This window comes from Gossypium hirsutum, chromosome A08 (assembly GCF_007990345.1).
Source record: "Gossypium hirsutum isolate 1008001.06 chromosome A08, Gossypium_hirsutum_v2.1, whole genome shotgun sequence".
NCBI classification, from domain to species: domain Eukaryota; kingdom Viridiplantae; phylum Streptophyta; class Magnoliopsida; order Malvales; family Malvaceae; genus Gossypium; species Gossypium hirsutum.
In genome coordinates, this window is record NC_053431.1 from 117,970,198 (window position 1) to 117,985,189 (window position 14,992).

The following is a 14,992-nucleotide window of genomic DNA, read 5'->3' on the forward strand; positions in this document are numbered from 1 at the left end:
GTGTTTCAATGGGGCTCTTTTTTGACTTCTCATTAAGTACCTGTTGAGAAAAAAGGATCTCTATATAATAATTATGAAATCCTTTATTTAATTGTCCTCTGACTGATCAAAGTGATTCAAGGGTTGCAATTATCCATGGAAGTGGGTTATCATTTTTTCAAAGTTGGAACCTGGAAAAAATCAGTTGAAGCTGCCTATCCATTCTTTTAAAAAAAAAATAGGCCTTTGGTTATTGGGCTTGTCGGTGTGTACTAGCTCAAACATTATAAACCCTCAAAGTTTTGAACTTCATAGTCTAAAAGATTATGCCCTATGGACTACCTATAGTATGCTAGTTGATCCAAATGTTTAAATAATCCAAGATATGAGCTCAAACTCCTTGTGAAGGGATGTTGGTCCTTAGCATCTATGGTGGAATACTATGAATGTTCCTGGGTAAATACTAACTCTTTAATTTATATAAATATATAAATTATTTTAGACTAAATTAAGCATACATGTTACTTTAAAAAAAAATCAACCATACATGTGAGTTCCCCTTCAAATACACAACTCTTGGCACTCGCAAACCACGTCTTTGCATTGTATTCTCACCTCTCTACTCGTTTTCCTAGTTAGAAACCCACTTCTACACGATGATGATGTCCCCAAAAAGATAAAAGGAAATGTTTATTTGGATGGATGATGTTTGAGATTAGATCTGATCATGAGTCAGATTAGGGTTGAGTTAATGCAAACTTATTTTCTAGGTTCAAACTCAATTTAGTCCAAAAAATGAGCTTAAATTCAATCCAAGTTTAGCCCAAATTAAAAATGCTAAATCTGAGTTTGACCTCACCCGTTCGTATTAATTGTTTTAGATTTATATATATATTAAAATATAATATATCAAATACACTAAAATCATTAAAATAGATTTTCCAACAAATTAAAAATACATTAAAAAAAATTTATACTTAGATAAGTTGCAACTTGGTAAGAAAATACCTCTAAAATAATAACAAAAATAATAAGTAAAACAAAAATTATATAATATCTAAACAATAACATCAAAATAATAACAATATGGTAGTGAAATAACAGCAAAATAACAACAAAATGACAAAAACAAAAAAAATTTAAGCTAATTTAGGTGGGGCCAGGCTTGAGCAAAAATTCCACATGAGGCCTAACCTATTTAGAAAACATGTATTATTTTTTGTCCAAATTTATTTTTCAAGTCTATAATTTTACTCAGATCCTTTTGCTTTTTAGACAGACCTTTTAAGTCTAAACAGATGACCACCTTCTGTTCCCCTCATGTGTGCGCACTTATTCTCTTCATGATTTTACCCCTATCCCCTCTCTTAGTTTTTAATTAGTTTCTTTTTCATCTTTTGATTTTCTTCTTATGACTCTTTCAGCTTTATTTTTGGCGACGCTATAATATGATTAGTATGTTAAAAGGGAAAAAAAAAGTGAAAGTGAAAAACAACAACAACAAAAAAAAGAAAAAAGGAAACTGCGTTCACGTGAATAAAAAGGAAAAAGAAATCCAAGATGTAGGCTACAAAGCGTAATTTGCAACAGAGGATTGAATATTAAAATGAATTAAGTTACAAATATAAAATTGAGGAACACCAATAAGCAGCTTTATTATCTGTAACTTCTCAAGTTGTCAGATCGTCCAAATAATTACACAATTCTTTTCGAAGAAAACTGTAAATTAGAAGAACAGCACTGTTTCACATGACAAAAAAGGAGTACCCCACTTTTCTCTCTTTGCTATTTACCTTACTTCACAAGCTTCATCATTCAGTCCTTTGTTGGAGTTGTCATCTCTTTACTGGCTTTGGGTTATAAATTCCCCCCCCCCTCATCTTTGATTTGATTGATAATTAGTTTTAGGGTTATTGAAACCAAAAAGGTAGTAATGTCCCTAATGAGTACCATTAATTATAGCTTAATTATAAGCCTCAAAAAGGTTGGATGCTTTCGTTGCCATTATTTCATCAATGTAACTCATGGTAAAACCAATGGATTAAGCCCCGCCGGTTCCTCTTTAAAACCAACTCAAGAAAGTTGGGACGACATTCTTTGCCTTCATATAAATCCTCACCTCATCTAAACTTACATTAAAAAAGTGTGGTGGCCCTTTGCAGTGAAAGTCATGGACCCTAGAAATCACTAGTCGATCGTGGGCCTCACTGACACCCTAGATTACAACTTATCCAATTGCCCACTCATCAACAATACTTGATTATGTTTGTCTAAACACAGTAGTCGCATGGTCCTAGCACGTGTCTTTGGGTCAGTAAAAGGGGCAATGATAATTTTCATTGAACGACAAAACGGAGAGCTAATGGTGAAGCTGAGGCCGCAAGCAATTAGGTTGGCGGTTGTTGTGAAGCCATATAGAGTGGAGGGGGGAATGGGTAGGCAGAGTCTGGTCCGTCCATCCCAGCAAACTTTAATCTTCAAAGCACATGCCTTTTATTGAAGGAGTTTTCGTTTTCTTTACAAAGGAGGTGTAGGCAGAGTAGGCTTATACATGAAACTCACAGTTAGCCAACACATGAGCATGACCAGCTTTAAAGCCAAGTAAAGAATATATATATACACCAAAAGCAACCCTACCAAACAACACATTGTATATGTTTGGTTTACTTTGATTCTCAGCTATTAACCTTCTTCACCTCCCAACTCTCCACCACGTACCACTACCACCTTACACCATACATTTAGTTCATTTTCTACCTAATACTTTTCCTTTAATTTTTTTTAATTATCGAATTAAAATAAGTTTATTGCTGTCAACAACTCAAAGAAACCCAATTTATTTTAGAATATTTATGGGTATTAATTTGTTCCTGCCATGGAGGGTTGCTTGTCTCTCTTTAAACTCATCTCTCAATTTTCCAAGGAAATTTAATTCTCGTCTAAGCTACCAATTGTATGACAATCTTGATTGTTTTTAAAATTTTAAATTCATCTTCCACAAATAATTTACTATAACAATCCATCATTAAACTTTTGCAAATTCTCATTTTGAGTTTCAAAAATAAATTTTTTTATTTTAGGCACCATGTTCAACAGCTATTTTCATTTTAAGAACTGCTATAAAAAAAATTATTCTCCTTTTGGTCACCTGTTAGTAATTTATTGTTGTTGCATACTCATTTCAGTTACTCAATTTTAATAAATCTTTATTTTAGTCCGTTGCTAGTAATTTAGTATTATTGTATACTTATTTCAATCACACAAATTTAATAAATTTTTATTTTTGTAAATTATTTTCTTTTTAAAATTAATTTTATTTTTTTAAAAGAGAAAAAAATTGTTTTCTTTACAATAAATTAAGTTATTCAAATACGGAGATGGGACCTATGTTTTTCATTTGTTACTAGTAAAAAATCTAAAATTAATTTTAAATGAGGGGAAAAAGATAAAATATTTTTCTTGTAAAAATCTAAATTTTTCCTATAAAAACTCATGTAATTTCCTGTAAAAATTTCAAGTTTCTTTCTTTTTAAGAGGAAAAAGTTTAAAATTAATTCTAGAATATGAAAAAAAATTAAAGAAAATTAAAAATATAAAATGAAGTTTCTTATAAAAACCAAAATTTTCTCTGTTATTGGAAAAAAACAACTAAAACTAATTCTAAAAAAGAAAAAAAATAAAAGAACTTAAAAAGATAAATGATTTTTCTATGTAAAAGCCTAAGTTTTCCCCTATAAACCTAGGTTTTCCCCTCTTACTAAAAAAATTAAAATTAATTCTAAAAAAAAATAAAATGAGCTATAAAAATAAAAATTTATTAAAGTTGGGTAATTAAGATGAAAAAGTTTAAAAATTGAATAATCAATTATGTAATTTACCAAAACACCCGGAGTGGTTCTTAAATAAGACCAGTTTTTTGGGCAACAAATAAATAAGGACCATTTTGTCTTATTTCAGCCTCCCCCACCTAACAAATAAATCAACCAGGTACGTGAGTACACATATATATATATATAGCTACGGCCTACGGTGGTCGGCGGCGCTACCTGACTGCATATATATTTTTACATAAAGGATTCAATATTTGGTTCCTCCAAACAAATACAATATTAAAGTCTTCAATCCATTAAAATTCCAATTGTGAAATATATTAATAAGTAGTTGGATTTCGTTTAGAAAATTAATAAAAAATTGATGGGATGTCATAATAATAAATTCCACATAATGTATAGTGATTATCTGTTTAAGTGTAATTTAAGTTTAAATTACGCTAATTACGTTATTGTTAGAGTTTTGTCAAAATTAGAGTAAATTGGTTGAATAAGAATTTTAGTTTTTATTGTTATAATCTATAAAAACAATTTTTAAAATATTTTTATGGTTATTGATTTGTGTTTATTTATTTATTTATTTTGTAATTCAATAATTTAATTGAAAATAGATAATTTAGCTTATTTACTTTACTAATTAATTAATGAGGAAGAAGAAGCTTCTCCTTCAAAATTTGAAATTTGTTATTTATTGATATTTTTAAATATGTGCAATCGCTTTCCAGCAGAGACTGTTGCAACTTACAAATAGTCATAGAAAGCAGGGAGGCGAAGAGAAAAAGCTCTTCTTTAATCTTTAGATCTCCTCTCTTTCAATGCTTCCTTGTTTCTGAGTTCTTCACTCGGTTTTGCACTCGTATTGAACCAGCTCGCTCCTGTTTACTCGAAATCCACGTGTAGATTGACGCCATAGGCTTTGCTTTCCCGCGCGTGGTTGCATTTCGATTGAACCTCCGGCATCGGGATCGAGCGAGCGAATGGCGAGTTTTCAGCGATAATTTCCAGAGCTCCGGTCGCATTCCTGGATTTCCTGCGGGTTTTTCGGAGGAGATGTTTAAGTCGGTGAGATGGAGGAGCGACAAGGACAGGATCAAAGCTGTCTTCAAGTTGCAGTTCCATGCTACTCAAGTACTCTCTCGTTCTTTCACATTCTTCTTTCTTTTTCTGAAATTCGTAATGCTGTTTACTTATATCTTTCTTTGTTAGCCTCGTCGCTCAAAAACAACTTCCTTTGAAGCTGCTTGAACTATTTTGCTTGGTTAAATTCTTTTCTCAAAAGCTTTTAATTATCAGTAATTACTTTATTTATTTATTACTATTTGTAATGAGACTGAACAATTTAAGAAATGTTGAAATATTAACCATTTTCTGCGTAATTTAGTTGGCAGAGTCAAAATTGCAAGCATTGATGATATCAGTAATTCCTGACGATGGGGGAAAACCGATAAAAACATTAGAAAAGGCGACAGTTCAGGACGGAAACTGTCGATGGGAGAATCCACTTTACGAGACCGTTAAATTTGTTAGGGAGCCAAAAACTGGAAAGATCAATGAAAGAATCTATCATTTTATTTTATCAACAGTAAGATATATATATTTTGATGAAAATTTTGAGTTTTTTTTTTTAAATTTCTTTTTATATATTATGATGAAAGTAACGTATATATGTTCGTTTTAGGGTGTGGAAAAAGGAGGTTCGGTGGGGGAAGTTTCAGTTGATTTTGCTGTTTATGCTGAGGCAAATAGAACTTTCACCGTTTCTCTTCCATTAAATAATTCAAACTCTAAAGCAATTTTGCATGTTAGTAAACTCAATCCCACTCTATACATTCTGTCTCATATTTTTATTCAATTTTGATGTTGAAAATTGAATTCAAGCCATTGGTATTGACCAGGTCTCAATACAGAGGTTGCATGAAAATGCTGATCAAAGGTAAAGACTTGCCACTTTTTTTTTTAATTGAATTCTTGTGGTTATTGGAGGTTGTTTCTGGAATCTAGAAGTGTTTATTTGTGAGCTTGACGTTGTCAGAGAGGTGGAAGAAACTGAAGATGCAAGTTTTAAATTGCAAGAGAGGAGCTTGAAGGCCCACTTGAGCAATGGTTATGAAGATGAAAGCATTAAGAAGGATCTCATTGAAGTAAGGCTTCCATCCTATTCATAAGTGAAAAAGCGTTCATTTTGGGCTTTCTTATTGCTGTTTTCCAGACTATTTCTTCTTCTCTTAACTTTTTCGTCTCTTTATATTTGCTTAATATAGAAAACTTGATGGAAAATGGATTTGCATGTTTTACTTATTTGTTTGTGAATGTCTCTGACAGGATGCATCTTTCAGCAAAACCACCCACAATGTTGAATTGCGTGGAAATCATAAAGGATCTGATGGATCTGATATTACCATTTCAAGTTCTAATAGTAGCTCTGAACTTGATACTCCACGAGAACTTGGAATGAAGGATGACAATGTAAAGAATGAGTGGTCGGCAGGTTCTGATCACGGAATGAGTACTGAAGACTCCAACAGTTCCCAGGACAACTTTCCACGAGAAAATTGCCAACATGGTTCAGATAGTGAGATTGAAAAGCTCAAGAATGAGATCAATGCTTTGTCCAGACAAGTGGATGTGTCAGATATGGAATTGCAGACTCTGAGGAAGCTAATTGTAAAGGAGAGCAAAAGGGGGCAGGATCTCTCACGGGAAGTTGTTACTTTGAAAGAAGAAAGAGATGCACTCAAATTAGAATGTAATAGACTGAAGGCCTTTCAGAAGCAAAAGAATGATGCAAAACTAAACAACAGGCTGCAGTTTCAGAATGGGGATCCCTGGGTTCTGGTTCAAGAAATCAGAGAAGAGCTGAAATATGAGAAGGACCTGAATTCCAATCTTCGGTTACAACTGCAGAAGACACAGGAATCAAATGCTGAGTTAATCCTTGCTGTACAAGACCTAGAAGAAATGTTGGATGCAAAGAACATGGAGATGCCCAACACTCCCAACAAATCAGGGTCCCATGGCAGTTCTAAAGAATTGAGAGGCACCATCTCAAGAAGTGACAGAGATGAGAATGGATATAAGAGGGCATCGGAACATCTTGTTAAAGAACACAGAGGCACCAAGGAAACCTCTCTCCTGGAGCAGAAGGTCATGGATCTCAACAGTGAGTTGGAGATCTACAAGAGAGATAAAGATGAGCTCGAGGCACAAATGGAGCAGCTGGCACTTGACTATGAAATACTGAAGCAGGAAAATCATGACATCTCATACAAATTAGAGCAAACCCGGCTGCGAGAACAACTGAAGATACAGTATGAGTGCCCATCTTCTTCCGCTACTATAAATGAACTCGAGAACCAAATTGAATGCTTGCAAAGGGAACTCAGCAAGCAATCAAAAGAATTCTCCGGCTCTTTGGCGACTATAAATGAACTCGAAACCCACATCAGAAGCTTGGAGGAGGAGTTAGAAAAACAGGCAAAAGTGTTTGAAAGGGATCTAGGATCTGTCACACAAAACAAAGTTGAGCAGGAGCAAAGAGCTATTAGAGCTGAGGAAGCCTTACAAATGACAAGATTGAAGAATGCAAATACAGCTGAAAAGCTACAAGAGGAATTTAAAAAACTCTCCATGCAGATGGCCTCAACATTTGATGCAAATGAGAAGGTGGCTACAAATGCTCTAGTTGAAGCTAATGAACTCCGCTTGCAGAGAAATCAGCTGGAAGAACTGCTCAAGAAAGCTAAGGAAGAGCTCCAATCAGTTACTGAGGATTATGAAGCGAAACTCTGTGACCTTTCCAATCTAGTAAAGTTAAAATCAAATCAGATAGAGCAGATGTTGGAGGAAATTGATGACAAATCTAAGCAGCTTGAACACCAAAAGAAGCATGTGGAAGAAGTTAGTGGGGCTTTTTCTAAGGAGATCAGTAGGCTAAAAGCTGAGATTGACAAGCTGACTACCGAAAAGAAATGCCTATGTGAACAAGCTGAGCAGATGGAAAGCTTGAAACTTGAGTTGGAACATACAAAAGCACTTGTCCAAGGAACTGAAGAGCAGATGCAAAGTGGAAATTTAGAAAGAAATAATCTAGTGAGTGCGATTGCTTTGATGAAAAAGGAAGCAACTAAGTCAGAGGAGGAGTTGCAGAGAATGAGGCATTTGAAGGAAGAGAAAGATGCATCAATTGAATCCTTACTATCAGAGCTGGACACCCTCAAAGCTCAGTGCGATAAATTGAAACATTCTGTGTTTGAGGATGAAATAGAGAAAGAAAAACTCAGGAAGCAAGTAGTTCAATTAAAGACTGACCTTAAGAAGAAGGAAGATGCATTTACTGGAATGGAAAAGAAGTTGAAAGAGAGCAATAGAAGAGGAGTTGTTTCTGATGGAACAAGAACACCATTAAGAAACAATAAATCTGCCGTGGTTCCTCACAGTCTTAAAGAGGTCGCAAGCCTGAGGGAGACAATAAAGTTGCTTGAGGTAAATTTAAACATCCAATATAAAATCAAGTTTGCCTTTGAATCTGTTTGCTGAAAATGGTTTACAATTACAGCATATGTTTTCTAGTACCGAAAATATTAGTTAGTATCAAGCTGTCAAAATTGCCCTTTTTGTTTGTTTTTTCCTTACTAATGGGATTCTGAAAATGGAAATTTTGTATTCACAGTGATTATCTTTTTTACTTCTCATGTCAGGGACAAATAAAGTTGAAGGAAGCTGCTTTGGAAACATCCACAAATGTCTTTTTGGAAAAGGAAAAGGATCTTCAGAAGAAAATTGATGAGTTAGAAAACAAACTCAATGAGTACAACACTGGTTTCTGCAGTTACCAACTTCAAAAGGTGAGAACCATCATTCCATGATTAATAAGAAGGAAAAGAAAAACCCTTCATTTTAAGGGAAGCCCTGTATATTTATTTATCATGACTAAAGTGATGCATCAAGAGGTTTCAAGTTTCCACATTCCTCATGGCATTAACAAATAACAACTGATGATATTGTTTTATGACATACATTTGTATTTCTTTCTTTGGCATAATTTTTTCTTAAAAAGTTGCAGGTATTTAAAGACACTAAGGAGGTTACATCAAATGTGAAAGCATGCATATCGAAAGAAAATGGATATGCAGTGCCCTTCGTGAAAAGGTAAGACATGGATCAATATATAGGTAGAAGATTGTTGTAGAAACCAAAGAGTAGGGTAACTAATTTACTTCTATTGATTTCTTATAAACAGCAGTGATGGTGGTAACCATGATGAACTGATGGCTGAACTAACTTCCTTAAAGGAGCGAAACAAATCCATGGAAAATGAATTGAAAGATATGCAAGAACGATATTCAGATATAAGCCTCAAATTCGCCGAGGTAGAAGGTGAACGGCAACAGCTTGTGATGACTGTGCGGAACCTCATGAATGCCAAGAAGAGCTGAAGGTAATAAATTTCTACATATACATGAGTAGAATGTATAGTTGAAATGACTGCTGGGTGTGCCCTTTTGGAAAATTTAGGCATCACGGTTCCTTTTTAGAGCGAATAAGTTAAATTGTACAAAATTGTATATGAATTCCCTTCACCTCTATCTTATCTAGATTTAGAGGTGAGTGATGGGTACCAGTAAGTCTAACATAGATATGTTCATTTTTAATTTTTTTTTTCTAAGTTTTGCATGTATTTGAGAGATTATATCTCCGTACTTGTGTTTAAACGTGTTGAACATGGGCTAAAGAGTCTGCACATCATAGTCTCATGTAATGGTTTCAAAATGCACGTACTGTTGGTACTATTATTATTGTTATCATTATTATTATTATTTGATACAATTATTAATATTCATGTTTGATTAATGTTCCACCCACGATTTTTTTTTATTTTTTATTTTGGCTCAATCAAAGTTTATTGGAATCGGAAAAGTCTGCTGTAGACCGTCTGCATTTATCTCAAACGTGAGAAATCTAAAATCTCACCAACAATCATCGCAATATACACACCAGCTTTGCCAACTCCAATTTGAGCTCTACTCTCTCCTAGAAAGTAATACCATATAAATGGCAAATGCATTGGCTGTACATGTTGCAGGAGATAAACATTAGAAATGCAGTAAGTGTGTACTTGGTTGGGTGGAAAATTAGTGAGATGAAAGGAGGGAGTGAAAAAGTGGAAGGCTGGTAGGAAAGAAAAGTGAGAAAAGTGAATAGGAGAAATGTTTATTTTCCTTCTTAATATATAAAAATCAATTCTTCCAAGTGCAGAGAAAATAGAGAACAACCACAGCTATAGAAAGAAGGAAAAAAGAGTCTTTTCTTTTTATCACTTTTAACTGATAGACCATGTAATAGGCTCACAAATTAGTTTTTCATTGGCACCCACTAATTCATCAGGAACCCACTCTGACAGCAATTTGAAAATTGCAAAACAACCAAATCCTGAATTGCTATAGACTGGGTCAACAAGTTTTGAATCATTTCAATACCAAGAAGTGCTGGAAAGAATATCGGCTATCTGTTCCTTTGTGCAACGATACCTGAATTGCAATCAACTCCCAAATATGGTTATGTCATATGCCAAGGTGTGTCGTCTTCCGTGCAAAACTGGATTTTTAGTTATTGCAATTGTTGACATATTTTCTCAGTAAATTTCAGTCATTTCATCCATAGGGATTCACCATGGGGAAAGAGCTTGGATAACGCCTATTATTAAATATCTTGCTGAAGATAAGCTACCTACCCAAATTGCGGATGAAGACAGTGAGTACGCGTCGCTAAAAGTAGGTTCGATTTCATTCCAAAAAAAAATTTAACTTATTGAATTGAATTGAGTTATTCAGTTTTTTAATTTAACTTAATAAATGATTTGGGTATTCCGAATTCAAGTTGAATTTTTACAATGCTGAAAACAAATTCGTATATTTATCTTTTGGTCCCTTACAATTTTAAAAATAAATAATATGATCCTTAAAAATACAAAAAAAAAATCTATAAAAAATGTTAAAATTTATTTAAATTATAAATGAACGGCCTTAAACAAGTAAATTACAAAACCAGCAAGTAAATTACAAAACCAAGTTTATTATACTAAAGTATATTAGTTTTCAATTATTTCACTTTAAATAAATTTATGTGCTCTACCTTAAAATTTATTTATATTGTGAATAAGTTTTAATTTGACATGTTTTAAATTTAATTAGAATAATATTATTCAACTTGATTCAAAAGAATTCACTTAGATTAACTCAATTCAATCAGAAAAATATGTCTAAACCCCAAGGAAGTTAGGCTATGTCCTACAAGAGATAGAGAAAGAAATATGTAGACATCGCATGAGTGGATGAATTTTAGAAGCCATCGGACAAGGATATTTCTAGCTTAACATGAATGAATTCGCCTAAAATCTAATCCAAAAATGCGACACAAGAATTTTGGATATGTTCCGCAAATGCCTGCAGAACCCTTACAATAGATATCAACAATTTGGCTAACCATAATTAAGGAAATTTATTTACAATATATTTTTAATTAAATATAATACTCTTTTAATAATAAGAGTTATAAACAAAGTTAAACACTTAAACTAGTAACATTTTATGTTGTTAAAAAAATAATTCTTGAATCTTGAATATTGTTTGACTACAACCTTCGAATCTTTACTATTAATTGACCATAACCTTCTACTCTTTTGTGATGTTTTCATGGATGCAAATTTCCAAAATTAGAAAACTTGTTTTTAAAAATTTATCTTTTTTTTTCAATAATTATTAAAGAAAATAATTATCTTAAACCCCTAAATCAAAGTTTTGATGCCAAATGATGCAAAAACCTAAGATCTAGCAAAAGAAACCAAATATTTGAAAGTTTAGAAAATAAGGAAATCAAAAGAGAGAAAACAAAGAAGAATAAATGAAGGTTAGATATTAAGGAAGCACCATCACCTCTATCAATCTATCCATGCCAACGAGTAACTTGTTGAGTTGTCATCAGTTCTTCTATGCGTCGTTGAAGAGTACCATATGTTTCAATGATAAATCATTGTATGTTTGTCTTCAATGTTTTTTTTTTATGAAAAGCAAAATGAACAAGCAAATATATGTTCATTGATTACTTAAAGTTTAATTAATAATAAGCTGTATTACAAGAATAAATTATAATGCGAGGAGATAACTTTTATTAGTAGGTAATACAAAATTGTTGATAGTTCACAAAATCAAATTAAAAAAACAATTCAAATAAATAGGAGAATATTATGTTGTCCATAAGTCGAATAGAGAGATAACTTGTCTTGGAAATTAGAGTGGATGACACTTAAAAATAAAGTCATAAATGTGATTATCTGGACTGACAATATAATAGATTAGACATATTGAATTTATCCTAGATTCATTTATGAATTGTTCACTTGTGACGTTCATGGTGTGGCTTACCTAAATTTCGAGTAAATAAAATGTCATGTGTATATAACTCATGTACTTTGATATATTGAAAACTTGAGCTCTCATGGTAGTGGATTGAAAGCTAGTACATTAGGCAAATGACTTGTGTATGGCATGACATCGCTTACAATAGTGAAATTCATAGCTCGGATAAAAAGTAAATGTTATATTCTTGTCAACATCATATGGATTTTGAAAATGGAAGGTAGCCACGGGTCATTCGTTTGGGATGAATGACTATCATTACTGTTTGTAACTAATGATCATTTTCGTTGTGAAAGATACAATAGTCATCATGAGATAAAATGGATCGAATTAGGTGAACTGATTTAACCTAGAAAGATCAAGGATATCTTATAAAGGTAACACATAAATGACAATGTCATTAGATAAAAACTAAATACTTGTAGCTTTCGTAATAGATATCATAGGGATTAATCATGGTAATTTAGTGGAATGATTTTATGATTAAATAACTTTACAATTAATTGGCAAAGAGTTGAAACTTAATTAAAAATTATTTAAATCCTAATTATATATGTCTAATTGGTCCCGTTGCTAGCTCAAACAACTCTATACAAATTGCATAATAAGAATTGTTTGAATGAATGGATGAAATGATGAATGAGAAACAAATTGCATGAATTACTATTCGCAGTAAATACATTTTCTTGAAAAACCAAGAGATGACTAAGGAATTAATTTAATTTCTATATAATTGTATGGAATTAAATAATCTAGTGAAAATTAAGAATTGAATTAATTAATCACCATAGTTATATTTTAATTTGACAATTAAATGAATTTACGCATAGATTCTATTGCAGCAAAGTTGTTATGATTTTAATAAAATTAGAATTAGGTTGTGTAACTTATTTAATTAAATTAATTAATATTAAAAATTATTTTTTGATAGAAAATATAAGTAATTGAGTGTTTTTATGTGAATCAAGACAGAATTACAAACCAACACGAAGATCCTAAAATAAGCATGTGTGCCATAGCATACAATGAGTAAAATTCCTTCATCCCGCCGATTTCTTCATATGGGAGTCCTAGGTGGACTCGATTTTTATTAAATAATTATTTGTATACTCATCTAGTTAAAATATAACTCTTTGAGATCAAGATTGAATGACATATATAATTAAAACTAATACGAAACCAGCCCAAAAAGCCAAAAACGGGCATGTGTTCCATGACAGACAAGAAGTAAAACTCTTTTGTGACATTGACTTCTTCATCTAGAAGTCTTAGGTGACTCCGTTTTCTATTAAAAAATTATTTTTATACTTGCCTAATTAAAATATAACTCTTGTGATTTTTTTCTTTTATAAATAGAGATCTAAGAGCTGCTGAAATATATATGAGATACTAATGGTAAACTCTGTTGAAATTTAGTGAAATTTTATTTACACAGGTTATTTATTAAAACCAAGTAAAATACATTTTTCTAGTTTTTCTTGTTCTAAATTTGTAAGATTATAATTGTAATAACTTTTCCAATTATAATTCAAATTTGAAGATTGAATTTTGGTTTTGGATCTCCACTCTATTGGAAGTTGACTTACCCTTGGGAAGTTTTTCTTTTTATCCTGTGTTTGATTCTTTGAGTTATAACCTATTCTCTAAGTGTCCAAGAGTTCAAAAACAACAAAAAAGATTTTTCGATTGAAAGCACGAAGGATTTGGATTCCATTTGGATCGTTCTACAAATTCGACACCTTCCTAAAGGCCAATCTATGATTTCAACATCTTCCTAGGCTCGAAATCACAAGTACTCTATTTAATTAAATTTATTACTATAGATATCACGATAAAAATCTTATTTTGTGAAAATAAAATAAAATTTCATTGTGCAAGTCAAACAATTTTCATACCAATTTTTTCCAACACAAGTGTTGCTGGCGGTCACATTTGTGTTGTTGGAATTTATGTTGCTGCAAGAACTATTCTTACAGGTTCTTAAGTTGTTCTTAGAGCTTTGAGACTTATTATAGGTTATAATTTTGGTTTGAAATTTGGTTCTCTGGAGCTGATGAAGGGTACCTAGAGTAGGGGTCCTAATGGGCTACTAACTAAATGGGGTTTTTTTTTATCGAAAAACATAAAATAAAAAAATACCAAAATGGTATGTTGCAAAAATTATGTACCAAAATGGTACATTTAGATGGGTGGAGTGTGGTGCATAGGCGGCACCACCATGATATTCTTACACTAAACAGTTAAAAAATATTATTTTAGTAGTGGAGGGATAGGGCTAGGCGGCACACATGTAAAAATACGGGTCAAATAGGGATCGTATATGGTAAAAACTAGACCCAAAAATCGACTCACTGACACGATGGGACAGGACAGGGTCACACCTAGGGAAGAGGCGGCACTGGTGGAGGAGCTGGCAGAGGCGGCATCGCGACAGGCGATAGGATTGATGCATGCTGAGTTAATTTGTTTTTTCTGTGTTTGAGGACCTTATAATGGTCCCCAAGTTTAGTTTCTGCCAGTGAGTGAAGGAGAAGAAAAAGAAAGAGAAGAAAGAGAAAGTGAGGGCGGGAAAGAGGTTTTTTTACTGAAAAATATTAAAAAAATTACCAAAATGGTATGTTGAAACAATTATGTACCCAAATGGTACATTTAGATGGGTAGAGGGTGGTGCATAGGCAGCACCACCCTCATTCTGACACTAAACAGTTAAAATATATATATGCATTATTTTAGTAGTGGAAGGAGAGGGATAGGCGGCACCACTTTTAC

At 32.6% G+C, this 14,992-nt stretch overlaps 1 protein-coding gene across 5 annotated transcripts; it reads left to right on the forward strand.

The window, feature by feature from the left end:
* The first annotated feature begins 4,529 nt into the window (after window positions 1–4,529).
* On the forward strand, window positions 4,530–9,625 carry LOC107927011 (myosin-11). 5 transcript variants are annotated; one of them, XM_041074904.1, is made up of 10 exons: window positions 4,530–4,937; window positions 5,016–5,067; window positions 5,191–5,391; window positions 5,488–5,610; window positions 5,705–5,742; window positions 5,842–5,950; window positions 6,132–8,291; window positions 8,507–8,653; window positions 8,866–8,957; window positions 9,049–9,625. In XM_041074904.1, the coding sequence occupies exons 1-10, from the start codon at window positions 4,927–4,929 to the stop codon at window positions 9,242–9,244; spliced, it is 3,129 nt and encodes a 1,042-aa protein (XP_040930838.1). In that variant the 5' UTR covers window positions 4,530–4,926; the 3' UTR covers window positions 9,245–9,625. The 5 variants fall into 5 exon arrangements, with proteins under 5 accessions (XP_040930838.1, XP_040930834.1, XP_040930833.1 ...); XM_041074900.1 differs by lacking the exon at window positions 5,016–5,067 and having other exon boundaries at window positions 9,052–9,625; XM_041074899.1 differs by lacking the exon at window positions 5,016–5,067 and having other exon boundaries at window positions 4,531–4,937.
* The last annotated feature ends 5,367 nt before the right edge of the window (window positions 9,626–14,992 follow it).

Bases quoted from the DNA above. Each gene is read 5' to 3' on its own strand.
- LOC107927011 (XM_041074899.1), top strand. From the start codon at position 4,860: ATGTTTAAGTCGGTGAGATGGAGGAGCGACAAGGACAGGATCAAAGCT. The intron at 5,611-5,704 runs GTTAGTAAACTC...GGTATTGACCAG, and splicing joins ACTCTAAAGCAATTTTGCAT to GTCTCAATACAGAGGTTGCA. The intron at 8,654-8,865 runs GTGAGAACCATC...TTTCTTAAAAAG, and splicing joins GCAGTTACCAACTTCAAAAG to TTGCAGGTATTTAAAGACAC.